Source organism: Pelecanus crispus, chromosome 4 (assembly GCF_030463565.1).
Source record: "Pelecanus crispus isolate bPelCri1 chromosome 4, bPelCri1.pri, whole genome shotgun sequence".
NCBI lineage: Eukaryota > Metazoa > Chordata > Aves > Pelecaniformes > Pelecanidae > Pelecanus > Pelecanus crispus.
The window spans coordinates 84644588-84667814 of NC_134646.1; the positions used below are offsets into that span (position 1 = coordinate 84644588).

The 23227-nt window shown below is 43.5% G+C and overlaps 1 protein-coding gene across 1 annotated transcript in view; it reads right to left on the reverse strand.

Annotated features, from left to right (window-relative positions):
• Positions 1–23227, reverse strand: part of SLC4A11 (solute carrier family 4 member 11) — a 90155-nt gene that overhangs the window by 22323 nt on the left and 44605 nt on the right. The window contains exons 8-12 of the mRNA XM_075709283.1: positions 17225–17348; positions 13755–13961; positions 8643–8727; positions 946–1071; positions 55–168 (exon numbers count right to left, since the gene is read on the reverse strand). Of these exons, the coding sequence (XP_075565398.1) occupies positions 55–168; positions 946–1071; positions 8643–8727; positions 13755–13961; positions 17225–17348 (656 nt within the window). The remainder of the gene's footprint in view (positions 1–54; positions 169–945; positions 1072–8642; positions 8728–13754; positions 13962–17224; positions 17349–23227) is intronic.

The following is a 23227-nucleotide window of genomic DNA, read 5'->3' on the forward strand; positions in this document are numbered from 1 at the left end:
TTCCACCCATCGCAATCACATCAGTCCCCTGATGTACAAGTTTAATAGACTTACCATTAATGTAGAGCGCTAAAGGAGCCGTAGTTAGGAGTACAACTAGAGGTTGCCCCGAAAAGAGCGCGTAAAGCAGCCCTCCAATACACTGGCCGACGATTGTCTTCTGCACATCTATGAGTAATTAGGAAGGACAGAAACAAACAGGGTTTTTAACCAACACCTCCCTGACCAAGGAGTATTCACAGGGCACAGAAGCTAACCACTAATGAGTAAGAGCAATGCTTAGGGGTACAGAGGTGAGACGCTGGGAAAGCAAGAAGTGACCCCTTGCCAGCAAACTTGTACCAATAATTTAGGATGCCATTAGATTTCCAGATGTTGAACTATGAAAGTTGAGGGTTTTTTTGTTTGGTTTGGGGTTTCTTGTTGGGGGCAGGGGGGAAAGGGTGTTGCAATTTTTTTTGTTTGGGTTTGGTTTTTATTTATTTTAAACCGCTATAAAAACATAACCAGTGTTTGTGGAGGCCTTCCGGACAAGATTTCAACTAATATTCCTATGAACTGTAACAGCAGTATGAACTGCTTCAGGGCCACAGCTGGGATAGAGCAAAGCATCATCCGCTATACCAGTGGTTTGCTTACTGACAATCAAATTAAGATCAAAAGCACAAGAACTTGTACTAGGAAAAATGTGCAGATAACTACATAGTTATAAAGTGAGCATCATTTAAAAAATACAGTAGCATATATCTGTATCAGTGAAGTCAGATGATACTACCTAAAGTACTGTTCAGCTTTTCTAGTCTTTTGAGGAAAAAGTCATGAATTTAACAGAAAAAACTTCAGTGGTGTTTTTTCAGCAAATAAAAGCTATCAAAACTTTGTGATCAGAGCTACGCAGCTTGAATACATGTGATGCTATCACATGCACAAAACCAATAAACTTACCGATAGCTCCTCGAGTATTTTCATCATTGAGTGACCCAAACGCAATGGATGGAAGGAGGCAGGCAAAATACAGAAAGATCATAGTTGTGATGTATTTTCCTATAGCTTTGTTGTTTCCAATAACACCTGTAAAACATAACAAAAGTCGTGTTAGTACTGCCCGCTTGTAAAGCATTGAAACCCTACTTGCATCAGCTATATGTACCATTAGTTCTTTTAATGCCAAAAGGCAGAAGCAGAAATTCAGTCCATGCTTTAGTCTTAAAAGTATAGATAGGTCTTCAACATTTGCTTTTGCACAACCATGCTCTTTTATTTATCTGGGACCAGAAGTAGAAGCACCAACGTGCCACCAGACTGCTTCGACAGACATTTCTGGCATCGTCAAAACAGGAAATACTGGAAGCCTTTTGCTCAGTTTTGCCAGACCCAAAAGCTTAGAAGAGGATCAAAGCAGAAACCGTAAGCTTAGGGTTCATAAACCCTCCACCCCTTGCCTTCTTAATACCAACTTTATAGGTGTTCTGGGCTATGCCCCTAATGAGCTTCATGACGATCACTTCTCTTAGCAACTCATGATGCTTTGGGCAGGAAAACATGAAGCACTTCATTTTTCCCTAGGCAGAAATCTGAGGTTATAGGCTTGAATCAATAATATGCTATGCTGAGCCAATTAGTGCTAGCAGACTTACAAAAACAAATAGCACAAGAGGTCAGGAATGCATACATTAGGAGTTTTGTTTTTTAAAAAGCTCTTCTGAAAGAATGGCTTCTTTCTTTTCCATCCACTCACCCCTTCTCATCTCCATTGGAAAAAAAAACACACCAGGCCAAAACAAAAGCAGCCAGAAAGAATTAAAGTGTCAAAATATGAATTTAAGGGCCTCTGAAGTAGCTTCCTTTTCCTGTTTTCAGGCTGATGTCCATCCCCAGTGAGCTCATATCACACAAGAGAAAGGATGAGAGATGACAACAGCTGATATTGCTCAAGGAGAACGTAAGTTTTTCCATGAAACAGCTTCTTCAGTGAGGATACACTGGAGAGGGTCTTTTCAAAGAAAACCTTGAAACAGCCTTCAACCTGCCTGTGCCACCATCCTTGATAACACTCCTGCTGTGAGACACTTGGACAAGCTTGGAGTTGTCCAATTCTCCTTTCTGGAAGCCTCCTGAGCAGTGAACTCCCACACAGTCGTCTACCCCTAAGCTCCCAAAGGCTCATCTAAGCCTTTGCTAGCATCAGTCCCTTGCTGAGGGAGCTACAAGCCAGTGAACTGAATCAGAGAAGGACAGGCTTTGCATTAGAGACTGTTGGGTGCAACACTGAGAAAACCTGGACATTGCCACAACAGACTAACTGTATCACTGGAATAAAAAAAAAATAAAGAAAAAGAAATTGCTCAATGACTTTGGGATCTTATTTAACTTCTGTTTTGTGTGCCATTTGTAGTGCAAAGGACAGAAGGAGGATGCAAAAACCCAGAATCAAAGGTGTGTAATGAACAGGCAGCCGCCTGAATAAAGGACACCTTGTGATGGTTCCTGTTCACAGACATGGAGGAACAGACATAAACAGGACTTCTGATGCTCAGCATCCTCAAAAAAAGGGCAAGGCCTGAATCTTGACAGTAGACATCTCAAGCATGCAAATGAGCCTGACCTTCCAGGAGTCATAGGACCAGCTGTTTCAAGGCAGATTCCTTTCAATTTATTGTGAAGATTCAGAAACCACAGACCACATTCCTGACCACTCTTGGCAACCAAAGGGCCTGAAATTTACTTCTTGCAGATGAAGCTCTCTCATGTGATCTTGAGTCCAGCTGCAGACTCCTGCCTCACACTCCCAAGTGCCCAAGACCTTTAGAGAAAAGGAAAGGCTTGGCAGGGCAAACAGTGGACCGAGCAGTAGTTTCATAAGTAGAGATGGTCACATCCTTGTTCAGAGGACTCTGGGCCACTCCGGAACACTGCTTTTTGGACAAAGGAGTCTTTCCAACATGAAAGGTCAGAGGCAACAATGCCTGAAAACTTTGAAGGACCAGAGAAGCAACTAATATTAAAAAAAAAAAAGCTCATTTGCTGAGCAGAGAAAGCTACACAAGTGATGAGGTGCTTTCTAAAAAACTTTCAGGTAGATAAATCATAGTATGAGAGGCCAGAAGGAAGAAGCCTTGAAGAGCATCACAAAAGCTTATGCATAGCTTTTAGTTTCAGCTTCAATCCTTGCAAAACAAGCAGGAGTCCTTGGTGATCATGGAGGTCCTTATGCCACATCATGGCTGGGTCCAAGACTTCCAGTACAAAGCAGTACTTTCTTTAGTCCATAATCAGCCAGATAAGATCCAAGGAGCAAGAATCCCTACTGGTGGGCAGCAAAATTCACTTCATAATGGAGACAGCAACTACATCAGATTAAACATACTCTTTCACAAACATGATTAACCACTCTTTAATTGCAGTTAAAATCATGAGCAAATACTGCCTCCTTGTACAGATTCACCTGAGACAAGCACTAAAATCCAGTGTTAACCACAATTTACCTTTTGCCTTTTTAAAGTCAACATCTGGCTAAACATTTTCAGGGTCTATTTGCAACCCAGGGACTGACATTATTTCATTTAAAAGAAGGTGGGCTGCATTATGATGGCATTTCATCTGCAGCAGGCTCATAAAGCCATTGAAAAATGTGGTACTCCAACGGCACAATGTAAATTTGTAGCAGAAAATCAACTCTCAGTCCAGCTGTGAAATCTGAGTAGCTGACTATTACAGAAGCAATCCCTTGAAATTAAGGTACATCTACACATTGAAATGGGAAGCAGTTATGTTCATCAACGTGACAGTTCTATTTTACTTGCTTGAATTTCTGAAATGTCATAGTTTCTAATGACAAAGTTAGAGTTTCAGACAAAACTGCAGCATTGCTGGCCTCACTTTGCTTGGTATTCTGCATCAATAAGTTAATGACCAAGAGACCGGAACTAGAGCTCCTTAGGTCTACTAATTGTACATTTACTGAATCAAAATCAAGACAGATGGACATTCTATGAAATGTCTGACTATTAACATTCCTTCCCAATTCTCTGAAATAGCCAATGCAAAACAAATTTAATTATACTGATCTGCAGTACAGCAGCAAGGATGTGTCTATTAAAGCCCTGACTTAAAAGAAAAACCACACCTTTCAATGGTAAAAGCACATAGTAAGGATATCTGTTCATAGGTTTTGAGCCATAAAAACCTCAAAGCATTACAAACTTCTGCTAATGCCCTCAAGCTGGGCTTTCACTTATGTTAGTAGCTGCTGGACTCTGCCCAATTTTCTGAAGATGAACAGAAGATGAATCTTCCCTAAAGTCCTGTGAAGAGTAAGTCACAGTACAAGCGAGACAAAGAAACAGCTGGAAAAGGAAATCCACTCTTACTGATTTTGGAGCAGAAGCCAAGCATATGCTCAGACTAGAGAAGTATGAAGAAACTAATGAAGGGCTCAGAGCTTTCCCTTCTCTTGTTTTTCAGCCCATTTCCCATGAAGTGCTAGTCTCTTGGAAGGAAACATCCACAGACAAAACAAGATGCTTTTATACATATTTAATGCACTCCCATCCATCACTAACACAAAGAGAGACTGCAAAAGCATCATAGCTGCAAACCCAGGTCATGATGCCCCAAAACATCCAACAAGTCAGTCTTCAAGTGGCCACTGAACTTGTACACCCAGGTGGTATTTAGGAAGGAAGGGCTGCAGAGTGATGCTGGAGCTACCCCATCATCTAACCTAGGGCAGCAGAGGCACTGAAGAGAAGGGAAAAAGCCTACCTACAATCCCTTTATTTTTCCTCCTCCCTCAAGAATGCAATCCTGCCAAACAAGGTGACTAGTGCAACCAGGTGGGAGAGTCGATGAAGATTTGGCACATGCCACAGCCAATCCACAGTCAACATTTTAGCAGGTTTAAGCTCTGTGCTACCTTGGACAACCAGCAAGACAAAACTTCCCTTTCAAATCCTAATTTTCCAGTGCCTTCAACCCTTCCTTCTAAGCATGCCTGCATTACAGGGAGCTTTGGATATCACCCCCCTGCAAAACACCACCACCAGATCCTGAGGATGCTGCCAGCAGATGCACTAGCCTTACTTGCAGGAGCTGGTTAGGAACCCTCTGCAGGACCAAGGACAGGGAGGAATCCACATCTCCAGCTGAACTATCTACCCACCACAGCCGCGTGCCAAGGACACAGGTCAAGGAAAAAAAAATGGGACAGAATAGATCTCAGCTCTCCTCTCTCTTCCCTTCCCTCCCCCTCCCCAAGAGGTGAAGGGATATGGCAGAAGACAACGCTGAAGCTCACCATAAAAACCTCAGGCACTGCAAATTTCCCCCTGGACACTCCAGGCACTACATTTGTGTTTATTCCTTTATGTTGTACCAGAAAACACACATTGAAGAATAAGGGTAGCAACTTTAAAGGGTTTCAAGACTTGTAGCTGAGTCCAGGCAAAATTCCCTCCTTCATTCAAACAAGCCTCAAAATAAAAAAATTTCAGGAAGCTCCTGTGGTTCAACTGAGTCTTAAAAAGTAGTAAGATTGATACACACGTGTTTTGAGCCTATTTGACAAGATCGGGATGAAGTTCTGTACAAGTTTTTTTTAAAGAAAGCAGAATCCCATAAACAAAGGCCGTAGTCATTAAGAGGAGACTACATGCCAAATTGTGTTAATCCTAACTTCAAAGGAAAATTACAGGTGTTCTTAGGCTCAGCGTAATCCAATTGTTCATCTTCAGATGCTCCTGCTGGAAGACATCTATTACAAGCCATCCATATCACTAAAGTCCTGGACCAAAAATTTAGAAAACTCTTCCTTGATCCTTGCACGTTCAGTAAAATGCACAAGACTTCTACAATCCAAAGCAGACCTAAAGTCAACATAATTCCTAGTCTGGAGGAAAAAAAAAGAAAACAATAGAGAAAGATGATTCCTTTCTTTCCTCTCCCAAATCCTGATGGTTCAGGATAATTTAGTGGCCAGCTTTGTGCGGCATGTGAAGTCCACCAATCCTACAAAAGTCCAACTGACAAAACATTTGCTGGCCCTACAAAAACCTTATTATTTATCACCCTGCCCTTAATTGGTTTATCTGTCTAAACCAAAACCCCAGGATGCTTCTCAGATTGAGGATTTAGAGACTCCAACCATTCAAAAAAGGCATCTTTGTAATTCGGATCTCTTTGATGATACACGTGTGGTTGTCTGGAGTGCAGATACTTGGATAGCTCAAATCCCCAATGCTCTGGTACACTGCTGCTTTGAGATGCTCCAGGAATTTTACATTCCTGATCACCTTCGGTCTTGGTGGTTTATGGCAGATGCTTTATGCTCCATCTGGTTTTCATTCCATGCAGATCCTTAAAGAATTCATCCTAATTTCTGGTTTCTGAGAAGAAATGGCACATACTAATATATACAGGGTTTTTAAAAATCCTCTTTTCCCCATATCCTATTTGAAAGGGCACAACTGCTCCTAAGGTTAAGTACTTCACATTTGAGCTGCAGTAGGTCTTGAGTTTCACTTGGCTCATTTCTGCACCTTCCACTCTCCAGAAGTTGTATAACAATTCACTGACACATTTTAACATATATTTGCATTTTATACCAAAACCATTTTTCTGGAATATTTGTAATGCTGGATTCTCACTATGACAGTATTTTACCACTCAGGGCAGATGCAACCAAGGGAACAATTATTTCAAGCTAGTCAATCCCAGCACCTTGTTCAGGCCAAGCCTGAGCTGCTGTGTACATTAGTTCATGGGAAGCTTGCAGACCTGGCTATAGCTGACAGCCCCAGGGCTGAGAGACAGCACGTACAGGTTAATTTGGATGCATGCAGGGCCAGAACATGGACCCTGAAATGGATTTCCAAATCTGCTGTCAGACAAAGTTAGCTTCAGGACCACTGTACGATGCTTTTGTGCCTGTGAACCTGCTGCGGTCAGGACACTGACAGCCATAGCAGACACTGCTCTGTCTGGAGACACACATGGGTCACCCTCAAGGTGCTTCTGCAGCACTTCCCTTCTGAAGTGCTTCAATATCCCTTTATAATGAAAAATTAGACTTTGACAGCCCTATAAAGCAACAGCCATAAAGATGAAGTGTCCCGAACCCACTTCCAGAGGTATCCAGATTAGGAGCTTAAGTCCCCTGCCAGATAGGGTGCCAATGATGCACATGCCAAGAAATATTTTTTCTGTCTCAGACTCCTTGCTGCTACCCTGAAAATAGTTTCTTGTCCCGCTCCTTCCTCAACATACCCTCAAACCCCAGAGAACACAGCATTAGCTTGACTTCAAACGGAGCCTGCCCTCCTTTCACCCCAAGCCTCCTGAAAATAATTTCAACCCAGCAGTTACAAAGCACCTGGAGAAAGCATCCAGCGCTCAAACAACTGTGCTAAGCCAGCATCTCATCCCATTTTATTCTTCCCAGCAGAGTGGATACCACTAACTGCAAAACACATTGTGGTGGATGAAGCATTCCTAGGCGACACAGCTGGATCTTTGTGAGAAGCAACTACTTGGCAACTCCCCCAGAAACATGGCATCTCCTTCAGCCGATCAGCCAACAACCAATTGCTACATTCCTCTGCCGGTGGTGACCATCCTTATTGAAATGTAGTGGAAGACACACATCCATACCCTGCCCATGCTTGCTCTCAAGCTTAAGCTGCTGTGGAAGGTGGCTTTGTGCTAGAACACTTGTCTGCAAAATGGGGCTCAGGTATGCATCTTCTTTTCTTATGCCAGCTCCAAGGGAGACAGCTCTCAGCAGAGGTGCAGCGGGGAAGGCTGGGACACTGTGGCTTGAGCTAAGGAGGATTTAGCAGCAGGAAGGTGTCTGATAAGCCCTGAGATTCTCCCTGCCTAGGCTCCACATCTTTATTCTATGCAAACTTTCTGGGTTTGATACTTGAATATATTAACCAACTCCCTAGTAAGCTGTAAGAAACTGAACATGTTTTGATGTCAGGCTGAGGCTCTGTAATCATGGTTTGCCCTGAAGACTTTTCACAGCCTTTAAGAATCTCTGAAAGTGAAAGTTTGAAAGTGAAAAGGGAGAAAGTGACTCTTAAAACCAACAAGGCCATTGTGGGAACTATATAAAGCCCAAAACCTGAGGCTCAGTATAAACACTGTATTGCTGCTCCTGTAATCTGGCTACAGCAGACAAGCTATATCCTGTTTTTGAAAGCACCAAGCTGAAGTTACTGCAGCTCAGATTTTGTTTAAGCATTCTCGACTCCCACAGCATCACCATAATTGCTATTGATACTGGCTTACAAGGACAGCAGAAAGGGCCTATTAGGCCAGTGCTGACTAACTGGGTTGCAGCGAGTTGATCTGTGTCTACACACGACAATAGTCAATCCATTTAATCACCTCATTGCTTAATCAAAATTAAAATCCTCATCTACATCCAGCTAGCATCTTCATTAAGGGAACACTGCAAGATTCTCATCTACAGTGTGCCATGCCGCCTATTTACAGGCTTTTGCCAAAATGTTCTTTTAAATAAGAAGTAAGAGAGCCATTACATGTACCAAAGAACACATTCAATGCATACTGTAAACAGGACATCGCATCACAAAAATCCAAAATCAGGCCAATGCTTTCATAAACATTGGCCAACATACCGTCAGTGAAGTCCAAAGCGTACACTGGAAATCTTCGTGCAATGTCATCAGAAATCCCCTTGCCAACATTGAGAAACTCATGCAACTAAAGAAAGGAAGGAAGTGCTGTGTCAGTTTAAAGGCTCGTGTATTGTTAAAGAGATTAACCTCCTTATTCAATACTGATAGGAGCAAAACTGGTCATTTTGAATATGGCATTCAAATCAGATTTTGTAGTGATAATAAAAATAAACTCTTTGCACTTCAATTTATAACCTCAAAAGCATTGTAAAAGAGAAAATCCCCCAGACCACCCTGCTTTCCTCCCTTCCTTCCCCTTCCCCGCCCCCCATTCATATCTGCATCCCTGCTTTGCAGGTGAGGGACCTGATGCACAGTGTGACCCACTGAAAACACCCTGGCCAACAGCAGGTTAGACCTTGGGTACCCTGGAGTAAAACATCAGGTCAGAGATGCCTTTCCCATCCCTCTAGCCAACTTCCTTTTCATTAGATGCCACCACAAAAAAAAAAACACCCTCTTCCCCCAAATCCACATGAAGGCTCTGAAAGGGGATCTCCAGCAAGTGCTCCCTTCCTTGGCATTGCTATGGGAAAGGGAGACCTCAAATAGAGGTAGTAAGGGAATTAAGAGCATCTACATCTCAAACTCCACCAAAAGGGAACAAGCATTAATAACTCCACATAACAAAGCCATAATTTCTGCCCATTAAAAGACAGTAAGATCATTGTGAAAGGGTTCCAAAACCCCAACATGTTCCCTTTTATTTCTGGTTTGGGGGCCTGCAAGGTGCAGTATGATTGTTTATACAATATCATGCTCACCACAGGCAATAAGGAGCTTTTCAAAAATACATGACAGCTGCTATTGACTTACAGCCTCCCAATTCTCACAACTACATCCTTACGGAAAACACATGGAAAGCATCAGAGTGGGCAACACTTGCAAATGAGGCACCTGTCAGATTTTTTTTTTTTTCCTGTAATCCTCAATTCAGAGTACATCTACTACTCTGAAAATCAAAAGCACCTTTATACAGTGCTAATTACCCCAGCTGTCTCATCTAAAACATTTCATATGTTTGTTGCAGAACTAGACACAGAAGACTTAACATGTGGGGAAATCACAGATCGAAAATTTACACCAACAGATCATCTCAAAACAGCATGGCCATCTTCCTTTGGCTGGTTTGTGTGGAAACGGATAAAAACTACTGCTTTAGAAAGGACCTGACACTACAGTGCTTGTTTAACAAACTACACATAACTTTGCCTTTTCTCATGGGACTCACCTGCTCTGCAACACCTGGAAGGTCAGAGCCATAAGCAAAACACAACAAGGAAACCTCTCTTTTAGAAGGAATACACTGGGCACAGCAAATACTAGGGTTTGGGCTGCAAAAGATACCTCAGAGGACCAGCTCCTTTATCAGCTACTATGACACCTCATTTCAGCTACTTAAGTCAATTCTGTTGCATTTTGCCAATACACCTGTATTACTTTAGGACAGTTTCAACTCTCTAACTTGAACAATCAGAATGAAAAGATGGAAGACACCAGCATAACATCTACATTTTAAGCATTTCCGAAAAAGCTATGAGCTTAAACCATATTTGGAGGCATATTTGGACATCAAAGCCATCTGCACTTGAAAAGCAATTTAATTTTTTCCCCCCAGAAAGACATTCCTGAAGGCATGAGTCAGCCAGAGAATCACAATAGCTTTAATGACTAATATGTTGACTTGTCTCGCTGCAGTGAGTACGGGGAAAATGATGCTCGGGGTATCTCATCTTCTGGGGAAGAAGCCACACACTTGCTGCTGGCCTGGGGCTGAGCGTGGGGTGGGGAGGGAAGGGGCACTCACGCGCATTGCCTGCTCGTAGGCAGCAGTGAGTGTGCAGAAGAGACAAGCACTGCCTAACTTCTTGTCCCGCAAGGCACATGGAGGCAAATTTGAGAAAAGGAAGAGCCAATGGGTTATGTTTGAGATGCCCAATTCCTTCATGCATTTATTTCTTGCACGTGTGAAAGTTTAGCCTAGGGCAGGGCATGGGGATGTCAAGCTAAACCTCATCACTGGCTAAGTATATGGGGAAATCTGTTTCTTCTGTATGGTTAATCCTCCTCTTAACTCTCCTCTCTGCTCTACTAACCTCATACTCAGCTTGGTCTTTTATCTCCTCAGTGCAACCCACGTTTACTGACCTCTGAAGTTACTGCCCTTTTTGGTTTTACTTTTATCCCCCAACCTATCCACCATGCATCTTCATTGTCTAACTCTACTCCAGACATGTTTCAGTCTGGCTTTTGCCTTCTGCTATCTTCTGAGCTTGCACCTTGTGAGATTTCCAGAAGTCTTGGGAAGGACAGTGCTGACACTTCACTGTTGCCCTTTTTTATCTGCTTCCTCACCATGCTCCAGTGCTGGGAATTTCTTGGACTGCCATTCCCTGCTTCTCTCTCCCTCAGTGGGTCAAGTTTGTCTGACCCATTGCCTTTCCACTCCTGTTTGTGGTGGCACCTTTCTCATGGCCCTATCCTCTTTTTGATTTAACACCCTTAATACTAGGTGGCCTTATCCAGGAGGCCAGAGCTGCATACCCAACCAACACCAAGCCTTATTAGTTTTTAGGAACCACAGCTCAGGTACCCAGCACCAAATCCTCCTTCAGTCTCCCAATTCTCCTCCTCTTCAAGTCCTTCAAGCGCTTTGCCCATGCTGCTCCTAATACAAGAGGGAGGAAAGAGCAGCAAAAGGGACACACACACACACAAAAAACACCTAGATGAAGTTCATGAGTTTTCCATTTTACAAATCCCTCCAAGTCTCTTGCCATAAGGAACCGTTGTTTGGGTTAGAGGAAGAGGCTAAGCCAGCACCTAACAGCAGTTAAACCCAAACAGAAAACACCTGCTCCAACAACACTGACCATTTCCCAGTCCTCCCCTGAAGTACTAGGGGGCTGCACGATTGCTTTACACAGACCAGGGACACACACTATCCTCCCTCCTGCTGATGCTGAGCAAGTATAGCCCAGCCCCCTCAGCAAATCCACGCACGTATCAAACAGAGACAAAATCACAGCCAGAAAGCATCGCAACTGTTAGGGGCTCCTCCATGAACAAAATCACAATTAGATGCCTCAGTAAACAAGAGGATTTCAGGCTGACTTAATTATGACTGAGTATGTAGCCTTGCCTAAATAGTCTGCCGAGATGAGCCAAAGCAAACTGACTGTGCTGTAGGCACAGCATGGTATGCAACTGTCATGTCCCCTTCAGCATTTTAGCAGAGGTAAAAACAAACACTTGCAAAAATCCCACTCACACGCAGAGTATTTGAGGCCCATTTCTCCCCCATGGCTGCAGGACCAAGGGAAGGAGGAGGGATATTTTTATGCTACCAAGAGACTTTATCCCCCTCCTGAGGGTTCACTTGTAATAATACAGTGGCTCCGGATTAGGGTATTTTTATTTCACTGGGGGTGGTTCACAGGTTGAAATTACACCCCTGGTCTCACATGAGTTTGTGCTCTCATGCTTCCTTTCTAGAAGGCTATCGCACAGGGCAGGCAGAGGAGGAGGTGATGCTGCTGGACATGGCTCAAACTGATGAATGCAGGCTATGATCTCAAATCAACCTCACTTCTCCAGACAAATCCTTGCTTGCCAGAAAAAGAAATCTCCATCCCAGTTCTTAAGGTCTATGCTGGCAAGGCAGGGTGGGGGACAGCTTCTTCCAAGAGACAAGAGGAAGCAGAGTTACTACTACACAGGCTGCATTCTCCTGAGAGCTGAAAGATAAAACATTTAAAAAACAACAATTTACCAAATCCAGACCAAGAACGGTCAATGCCAAGAGCAAGCGCTAAAGAAACAAGTGTCACTATCTCCAAGCACTGGCTCAGAGCCGTCAAAAGTCTGCCAAGGCTGCTTGCCCAGCAAGGCAGGTAGGAACCACCACTTCTCAGGGCCAACATCTACAAGCTCAGTTTTGCATCCAGCCCTCCTGCTCACCAAACCACAGGGCAGAAAATCCTCTACAGACTTTTAAAGAGGGATAGTTTTAGCAGAAGACAGAGCCAGACACTTCAACCGCTCTACCAAAAACCCCTTTGAAAGACCAAATGCAATGGGTTAAATGTACTTTACCTAAATTACATTACTGCAGCTACTCCAAATACCACCACTCTGAATGACCTGGGTTTGAAGAGGGTTTCAGGACTGGTTCTGCAAACTTAAGAGCAGGTATAGGGTCTAGAAAAGTTCAAAGCACTACCTATAAGAAAGGGGATTCTGCAGGAAAAACATGAGCTTTGCTCATTTCCAGATGTGCAGATCAAAACCCCTTGTCTATTCCAGGAAAAAAAGTGGTAAGTTAACCAGCTTCTGCACTGTAGGCAAACCGGAGCTTTAAGGTTACTTGTAATTCAGGGACAGAAGCAGCAAGCTAGAGATAGCACAGTTTGTTTTTCAGGTATGCTGTCTGGTTAAAGCATGAATTTCTGAACGGAAAAGCAAAGTGGTGACCAATACACAGGAAATTCCAGAAAAGAAGGCTGAGTTACAGCATTTCCCTCGAACTTTAAAGTACAAAGCAAGTAACTTTTTACAGAGCTACAGATCAAACAGTGATAAGTCAGGCCAAATACTGACAGGCAACTTTTAAGTGAAATTACCGTGCAGGGATGGCCAAGAAGTCTTTTGGCTGCAGGAAAGACAAGCAGCAGCTTCCTTCAGAGACTTCTGATTGTCAGGATTAAGTACCTTGGACCGACAATGCACAGTGATCCATTAATCCCACCCTTGACTAAGCATCTGGAATCAAAGTCCTGTAACCATTTCAACCCCCTACTGCTCTGCATCCCTTCAGCACCTGCCTCTTTGAAGTGTGGTGTTTTTTTTTTTTTTTATTAGATTTACAGCAGGAGCTGAGGAAGGTAGACATACACACAGCAGCTATTTGTAGAAACCTCAGTGCTGACAGCTTGCTAGGAGAGCCCAATGGATGCAAGCAGCACAAGTGCTTCATCTCCTTACCCAAAACTCCTTGCATTTATGCATTTGGACCACTGAAGCAGGGGCATGGCAGATGTTGGCCAGCCTTACCTTGAGTGGCTTAGGACCGTGCGACTTGTGCCCATCGCTCATTGCTGAGGGTCTCTGATTCACCACCGTCAACAAGTGGCGTTGGTGGACTAAGGCTTCCTTGAACTCCTCCTCGGTCTTCGTTTCTAGGAGTTTCTGCCGAAAGGTTATGTCTGAAAACATCGTGGCAAAGGTCCTGCCCACTTCTGTGGCAGTTTTGGTACTTTTCTGAGTGGGGAAAAAAGAAAAAGACAGGAAAATAAACCTTGTAAAACTATTTTCTTTCACTTCTGAATGGTAAAACCACTTATTTGCCCCATTGGGCACTATCTGAAGAGCAAGCTGCCTGGCTTCCAGGACCCCAGAGACACCTGATGGAGAAGGGTACATGTGGAATCTGTTGCACGAGAACACATCAATGACAGCAGGATCCTGTGAAGGCATCACCATACAGGCCCTGACCAGAAGCACTGATCAGTCTTACTTGTTCAACTTCCCAGGATTCAATACAGAGCTGAATCATGATGAGCATGTATTTTATCCCCAGTCTCCCTTCAAGACTGCTAAGACTAAACAAGTAAGAGCCTTTGCTATCCTACAGCATCTCAGCATTACTGCTACCGGGGTGGAAAGTTGCTGTAGTCAAGGCTCCTGCAGGTAGAAGTGTTCCGATGTCTTTTCCAGAAGACTGACATTATTATGCACATCTGCTTCATCAGCTTCCTATTTTCTGGGCATTAAAACTCTGTTTGGTTGGCCTCTCTGGGGCAATTCTGGCAGCACAAGTGGAGATTTAGAGCTCTCGGCTAAATAACTACTGGCACAGATGAAAGCATAGGAAACAAGCAGCTGAGCACGCACACAAGTGGCACTGTCTATCTTCACTAAATGCTTGGAAGGGACAGGAGATTTGCAAACATGAAGAAGGAACAAGTGCCTATTTGCAGGCTTTAACATTTCTGTGAGCCACAGGCCTGATCTTTGAGGGACCAGCTTCAACAGTATCCAAGCCCACTTTCCTATTGCTCCAGCCACCTTGGAAATTAGATACAAAGGGAACAGTAAAGGACACTGAGCTCCCCATCCCTGCACAAACCCAACAAATCCAAGTTCTACAAACCCTGACCTGCTCAACTGCTTGTATCACTGGTCAGGACAGATAAGATACTTGCCAAGGCAAAGTTATGTAGAACCATAGCTCATTAAGAGCTCCTTTTGATGCAAAGTTTTAGCACACCTGCCTTAGCTATACTCAACACTCATCATGCAGCAACTGCTAGAGACACCCAAACAACCACCCTCCTTTGGACAGCCTCCAAGCTCCTTGCATTACTGTGAAAAGTAGTAGCGACCATATGCGATTGACCTGAATTAGTTTTCATGATTCATAACAAAGCAGATGAACAATTTCTTCATGAACACAACCAAATAATTCAGTGTTGCTTGATGCAGAGGGATGGACATGTGGGTGGCACTGCACTAGTCCCAAAGTCATCATTAATACTATACTTGCTCCATCACTCGCACCGCCCTGCCTCCACCTCTCCTCCATCACCCTCTCTCCGTCACAGGGGATGTCCCTTCAGACATGCTTGCTAGGACATGTTCCAATTTAAGTTTCTAGAGAAGGGCTTGGATTTAAGTGAAGATAATCTGCTCTGGGAGTTGCTTTTAGAGTTTGTAAGCTTGGTCCTTTCAGACTGAACCAGCCTGGATTTGCCATCACAGGGGAGGCTTCTCCTTTCACCTCTAAGAAGCCACAGTCCTTGGGTTGGATGCTGCAAGGGGTTACTTTAAGCTGTCCAATGCTGCTCCCTGTCTTTGCTTTCCCAGAGAGAGATGAACAGTTTAGAGGGAGAGCACAGATATTTGGAATAGAACTCAGGTTTTTTAATCCTCCATATTAGAGAAGGCCAAGGATCTGGATTCCTCAGCACAACAGATGCCCGTTTTCTGGGTTGTGTTCCCCCCCCCCAAGCAAAGCTCATTTAATCTGTTACTGTCAGCAGGTTAATTATTTTAACTGCTGTACCAGAAATGTGTACTTAGAGCTGGCTAGATAAACTCATTTAAAATAAAAAGCATATTGGCAACTGCAGCTCTGCTTGGCCTCCACTCCCTTTCCTTAATTTGATGCTGTCCATTGGAATTGCAAGCTTTCAGGATACAAGCGGATGCAGAGCTGTTTGCTGGGTGCTTTGCACGTAGCTGGCCAGAGATAAGCAAACCGCCGTACAATGAGAGAGAGATCAATGCAACTGTGCGCAGGTTCAGTTGTTTGCCTGCTGCTTTTCATAAGGAACACCAATATGTTTTCAGCCTGTTGGGTTTGAGACCTATGCCAAAAGCATTGAACTGCTCAGTTGGGAAAGATCTGCCAGAAATCCTGGGAAGTAAGGAAACACCAGTATTTCCATTTAAACAAAGGTGGTGGTGAAGGGGAGGAGGAGACAGACAGACCAGACTAGAAGGTCCCAAGGTCACACAAATACCATTGAAGAGCAGGAAACTGAATCAGGATATGTCCTGTTCCAGACAAGGTCCCCAACCTCTCCAGCACCTCCCAGAAGCACAGACCTAGTCGCCCCAAGGTGTAAACAGACAGCTTAAGTGTGAAAAGGTCTTGAGCTTTGAACCGTTCAACCATTAGCTAGAAGAACACACCATCTCAATCAAGCCAGTGCTTTCTAGGAAGACAGGACAGTGATCCCCAATTGACATTGATGCCCTCTGTGATATTTTAGTAAATGTGTACTACTGTGTCATTTGTTGACCTTGTCTACACCAAAGAACCAGTAAGTACAGTTAAGCAAGATTTAACCTTGCTGTTTCAAGTGCCAAAAGCTGTGAAAACACATCCCAAAGGACCTCAGCATGGTCTGACCTTACAACCACCCCAGCTCCCAAATAGTCCCACCCATACTGCAATAGAGCTCACAAAACTACATCTTCCTCTTGGCTGCATCAGCCCATCTACAGCTGCTGCAACCACACCTGCAGTGCAACTGTCAGCCCCATCAAGAGAGCTTGCTGGGAAGCAACCCCAGACCTTTGCAGTGGGGCATCAGCTGCAGACTCGCAAGAGCCTTCCACAAGCATGGCTTTAACCAGGAACAGCATTACTTACCTCTGAAAATAGTAGCTAAACTGGTAAAGCTGGAGGGGGGTGTCTGAAGCATTACATGCATCATGGAAGGTAGCTCTAGCAAAAGCGTATGGGGACTACAGGCACACTTAATCTGCAGTGTTCTCCTCCCAGTCAGGCTAGAGGCCATTTACCAGTATGAGATGAGGATGCAGCTGACTAATCTACCCCTCACAGACACTGTTAGAATAAACTATCCTGACAACAGCTGAGAAGATCTCAGGCCTTTTCACATCCTCTTGTGTTTTAAGAATAATGTTATCATTAACCCTAGAAGGAGACCAAGGAAAAGCAATCTTGGGAGAACCTTCTGAAGTACCAATGCAAACAAGAGAACAATACTTACCATTTTAGGAGGAGCCAGGACCAGTATCACAAATCGCACTTCACAGGAGTTTTCACCCCAATTCTGAGGCCTCTCCAGGCGGCTGATGCAAACATGACGTCGCTGAAGGGACTTTATAGTGCAACTGTCAAAGAAGATGGCATTGTTATAGATGGCACTCTGACACATAGCATGCTCTTTCCTGGTGTGCAAGGTTTATAAACGCACATTTCAACTTTAAGAAATACAAAATGTTGTTGGTTGTGAAAGTCTCACTTCTGAAGTCTTAAACAGTGACTTTAAGTTACTGTTATAGCCCAGTTCTGCTAGCTCTTTTGTAGAATTTGAACAGCCATGTTTTTATGGGAAATAACTGTTAAGATTTCAAGGTGTATTCTTCCTCTTCCCCATCTGCTTTTTAATAGCCAAGAAATCAAAAGACAGAGAATGCAACATACGCAGTACTTGCAGTGCTACAGAAGCTTCTACAGAAAAAAAAAAAAACCCTCTTAGAAAAAAACCCAACACCTGCATTACTGGAAAACAGTTTATACTTCATTTCATTTCACCTGATCTCCCAAAGTGCTTTTGGAAACATTAAGGCAAGATGCCAAAGCAACATATTTCCACTGCTTTTGCCTTGGGCAGATCTCTCTCTGAATGGCTTTCCCTATTTGCTCTCAGCTGTTATTTTTCCTCTTTCTGGTACAGGTGTGTTACAGAAACCAAGCTGACCTCCTTGCTCAAGATCTACAGAGGCTGCAGCAGGCTGGATTACTGCTCAGAGGGAAATCCTTGGCTGCAATCCAGTCAGCCCTGCTGGGCCTGTGACAGCTGTTTGACTCCCATAACAAACACTAGCAACAAGTTGTTTGAAATAAACACAGAGATCATCTGTGGAAGCCATGAAAGACCAGGTCCATCTCCACCCTGGGATATTTAAACAGAGCCATGGTCTGAGTAGCCATCATTTTTCCTGCTGGGAAATTCTGACAAAGCAGCAGTGGCTTGGTGCTGTTGCAGGAAGAGGTTAACACCAGCTTGGACTGCAGGTCTCCTGTTCCCATTAAACCCACCTACTACTTCTCAACTCTTCTGAAAAGCACCGGTGAGATGCATACATAGGTTTTGCCTATTGACACTGAAAGAAGTTTGGAAGTGTGTTTTTCTACCTCAGAGGGATTTCCTACAGCCCCCTCCCCCAGTTCAAAGTTACTTACACCACTTGTTCCCTTTTATTCACCTAGCAAGTGCCTATCACAGTCCTTAAATCATCTCTCCTTTAATTTCTCTTCCATAATCCTAGCCCATTTCTTTGCTTTTAATGTGTATTCTCACACCCATGCACCCTGAAGGTTGTTCCTTGAAGGAACCTGGAGGCTGGAGATGGACTAGTCAGGAGCACATTGTATTTTCTCTTAAGTTCTTAATAACTTGCATACAAAAATCACACCACCAAGTATTTTCTTATTGAGTTTGACTTCCTGATCATGGATTGGATGCAGCCTACTTGGACAAGTGCCTTTGTCAGGTTAATTTGTGTGAGAGCAACCAAACAGCTCAATTAGAACAATATAGGTCATGAGTAAGATGACAGTATTTCATTTATTTCTTAACTGCCCTCTACCAGAGTCTCTTGTCCTTTTTCTACTCAAATCAGCTTTGGAAAGGAAAAAGATCAAGGCAGGTCCTAAGGTTAGGAATAAATCTCTTCTCAAGTAATTGAAAATGGAGTGCAAGCTATCTTCTCAACTAAATCCACAGTTTGGATCTGCAACAGTCCTTGTCCTTCCCTCCCAAGGGATCAAATAAGCACAGACAACACTGTTTTTCACAAGCAAGTCAAAGCCCGCAGTAGCAATCCTGCTGTGGCTGGACAGCATACAAGTCTCCTTGTGTTACAGTTCAACAAGTTAATGCGGAAAATACATGAACTGTGGGCTTTAGTCTAACAGGAGAACCTTCAAGTGGTCCAGCACCTTCAGTTCTCTCATATCCATCCACCTGAACTGGCCACCAACAGTGAATAGTTAATGCACCATTAGCTAAAGTGACCCTTATTTTGTACTCTGGTCTCAGTATTTTCATACCTCAGATGTTGAGCTCACCGATTAATTTGTTTTGAAAAGGAAGGCTTTCTGGGCATTTTGAACATCACGTCTCTTCCAGAGATGGCCAGAAGCAGGTATCGGATACCTATTGCTCACAGAGCTGCACTAACACTTTCCAGACATCATCCCTTTCCTACCACATCTATCGGGCACTACCTGACCTTGCAAGAACTAATCAAGTACAAAGCATGGCCAGAGAAGACTTATTACAGGGCAAGGCCTGATCACACCAGCACATGCCTGAAGTGGGGCAGGATACCAAGGCACACGGGGAATGTAAGTTTGCACATGTTGTGGAGGTACAAGTTACCAGCCACCTCTCAGGAGTACTGCTCAACAGTACCTGCTTGCCTGCTCTCACCCCATTTGAGTAAATCCAATAACTGAAACCTCAAAAAAAAAACCCCAGAATTTCAGCTTGCTCCTACCCGAGTCAGGAAAGCCAACATGCAGGAGTGCTGCTCCCCTAGCTACAATATGTGAAGTAGTAGCAATATAGCAAGTTATTTGGAAAAATCTACTATATAGTGCAATAATTAAGCAAGCCACGTGTTCTTCTGTAGCTAGCTTTCTCCCTGAAGGAACAGGGTTATGTTTCAGCTCCAGTAACTTGTCTCTAAGGCTGTGCTTTCCAGAGGTGACAGTCCTGCCAACAGTGCCAATCCACAAGGCTACACCACCACTTCAGCTCAAGAGCTTCTTGGGTATGGAGGGGAAAAACTTGACTCTAAAAGGCTGCTCTTCATTATTGGATCGCTTTCACATACAAACTAAACTTCCTGGCAGCCATGCCAAAACCTTGTGTTTCTCTAAATCAGGAGTCCACTCTTTCCTTACCTTGAGGGACTGGGAGAGCACACGACAAGAGGATCTCATAGCACTTAGGCAGCAACGAAAAGTTTAGCAACACTGACCACATTCTCAAGACACCGAGAAACCCGCTGTCATCATTACCCATTTTTATCTGGAATAGCTTTATCCACAGAGCTGGAGTTTGAGACTTCTCGCACATATAAGACAGTTTTTTCCAACTCTTCTGTTAAGAGCTCTACTGGCACTGACACATGCACCTGAAAACCATTATCACTTACACCAGTAAAACTGAGTGAAGAATTTCCAGCCTAGTTTAGATCAATGTATGGACACAATTTAAGTCAATAATACCTTTACAAATCAGGCTAAGTTAGTTTAGTGAGGGTAAACCAGAGTAAAACCAGATTTAAACATGTGCCACAGAGAAGGTCTAATGCACCTGAGCATTGCTGCACAGTGGGGAGAAACAACACCTTTGTGTAGAATGCGGCCTCATCTACACCGAGCCTGGTCTTGCTCTGTTATATCAATTTATTTGGGGGGAAAAAGCTGGTGTGTCAGTACTTTTATAGTGCAAGACAAAGTCACTTCTGCCCATGCATCATTCAACATCTCAAGCTTTTCTTCAAGTTTAAGTCATTATTTAGCTGACTCAAATCCTATTCCCTGGTATAGCACTTACAGTTCCCACTTTTGTTTTAATTCCATAATCCAGATACAAATATAATACAAACCAAAACTGCAGTCCATACTAGACTTGTGCAAATATTTGTAAAGGACAAAAAAAAAAAGTTGTTTGGTTTACATGCAGAAATCCCAAGTTATGCAAGACTGCAGGTAAAACTCAGCATTGTTCAGGCCAAGAGGAAAGCCACTTTCAAAACGAAGCAACTTTTTTCGAGTAGCACTTAAGTAAATTCACCACTAAGGAAAAAAATTCTGAAGGGTAAATAGCCAAAGCTCCCAGAATCCTGAGAACTAGCAAGACATTTTCAGCTGACTAAATCAAGTCTGGTTTGGCCAAAGCTTCCAAGTTTGCTTTTGGTTTGGGTTGAGCTAAATTTGATTCTCCTTTGCTTTGGCAAACAAGCAAAAAAGAAAAAAAAAAACCCACAAGCCTGTTTTCACCCAGTATTAGTCACACAAGGAAATGCTAGGCTCTGATTTAATGAGATGCCAGGTTGTGTTCCTCGCAATTTTATCTTGATCCTCCAATAATTGAACTCATAAAAAGGGCATTTAAATTATAGCACACATTCCTGCTTCACTGCCCTCCTCTCTTTCCAGGCTGCATATCTAACAGCATTGAGCATGGCACTCGGATGGTGAGAACTGGCAACGCTCCACCAAAATCACTGATACACCGAGTCACACATGCTGCAGGTCTGCCCCACGCCCAAGATGTTATCAGAGTAATAACACATTTCTCAAACAAATCATAAAAAGGGTCAAACTATGGAGACCCAAGAGAAACAGAAACCCTCTTTAAACAGGGCAAGAGAGGAAGTTAATTCAGAAACAAATTATCCCCTGCAGTAAGAAAAAGTGCCCAGCAGAGGTAATCAGCTGGCCAGCCTTTTCCTGTCCTGATGCAGAAAAACAACGACACTTCTTGTTCTCATCCACTGCAAATAAATCTTCCTCCACAGACAAGCTTCAAGCACAAGCTTTCAGAAACCAGAATTTGCAAGCGAGGAATGAAACTGTGACCAGCAAGCCAGCTCACCTGCAGCTTGGCACAGGGTTGTTTCAGCAACAAAGTCACTCCAAGCTGGCTATCTTTTTGGGCTGGTAAATGCACTTTGCTGGGCTCCTGAAAGACCTATCCTCTCTAGCAATTAATCTCTCTAGGGGAAAGCATTCCCTACAGGTCAATGCATATGGAGACACCTCCTCCTCCCTGTACACATGCTGCAGGCACTGAAACGAGTCATCCTTCTCTCCAACAGATCTTCGGGAACCAAATTCCTAATGAAATGTTTGAATGAGAACTCCTTTTCGTAACACAGCACCTGCATGAGCTTCAGCTCTCCAGCATAACCTGGGAAAGCCCAATAAGTGTGGCTACAGGCACTTAAAATTAATCAGTTCTTTGAACCCAAAGAACACTTGAGAGATGATGGCTGTAAATACTGGAGAAGAGGCTCTTGCTTACAAGACTCCAAGTCTCATAACCATTCCTCTAAAGGAGAACATTTGTTTTGAACAGTTGAACTGTTTAATTTCCATAGCATCCCATTTTGCTCTTTGAAAGAAGGGGCACTATTCCGAGGAATACGCAGTAACTGAAGCATGTCTATTTGAAATCTATTCAACAGCTAAATCACAAGCAATATGGCTTTTCTATACACCCAAACACCTCTGGGTCTAGAGAAATCCTTAAAACAACATGAAATAGGCTTTGCATTACTTTTCTTGAGAGATCCGTTAGTAACATGTTTCACATAACCATCAGTTACACATTAAATCTGAGAAGTCACTACTCTTTAAACTTTACTCTTTGAACAGCAGTCTTGCTTGATATCCAAAATAACCTCACAATACTTGTTTTTGAAAGGCTACCTGGGTTTTTCCAAGTTAAACTCCTCCACGGGAATCATTGCAATGACACACCATATCACAGTAAGAAATTTTATAACAACACGGAGCACACAAACCACTGAACCACTCTTTGCTTGCAGAGAGGCTTTTTTCCTCTGCTTCGCCTGTTAAAACAGCTTATGCAAATCAGTTGAATGCACTGAAAATAAGTCCTTCACCAGTCCATGCGCCTTATCAATGCAGCCAAAGGAAATGGCTCTTCAACTACTCCAGACTACGAAGCAGCGCGCTTTCATGTTTTTCTAAGGATTCAGCTTTGGAAGAGAGCTATTATATCTATTGCCTGGCAAGACGAATATAGCCTGGAAGTTGTCATGCCTGGGGAATTCCACTCAACTCAGGCAGCATTTGTTCAATAACCCACACAGCTGGTGTTTCTCCTAGGAGGACATCAAGGAGAGATCTACCAGCAGTCAGTTACCCGTTACTTTAACATCCTTAGCACTAAGTATCCTTTACTCCAAGTGGGGTGGGAAGGAATAGGCGCATTTGCATCTCC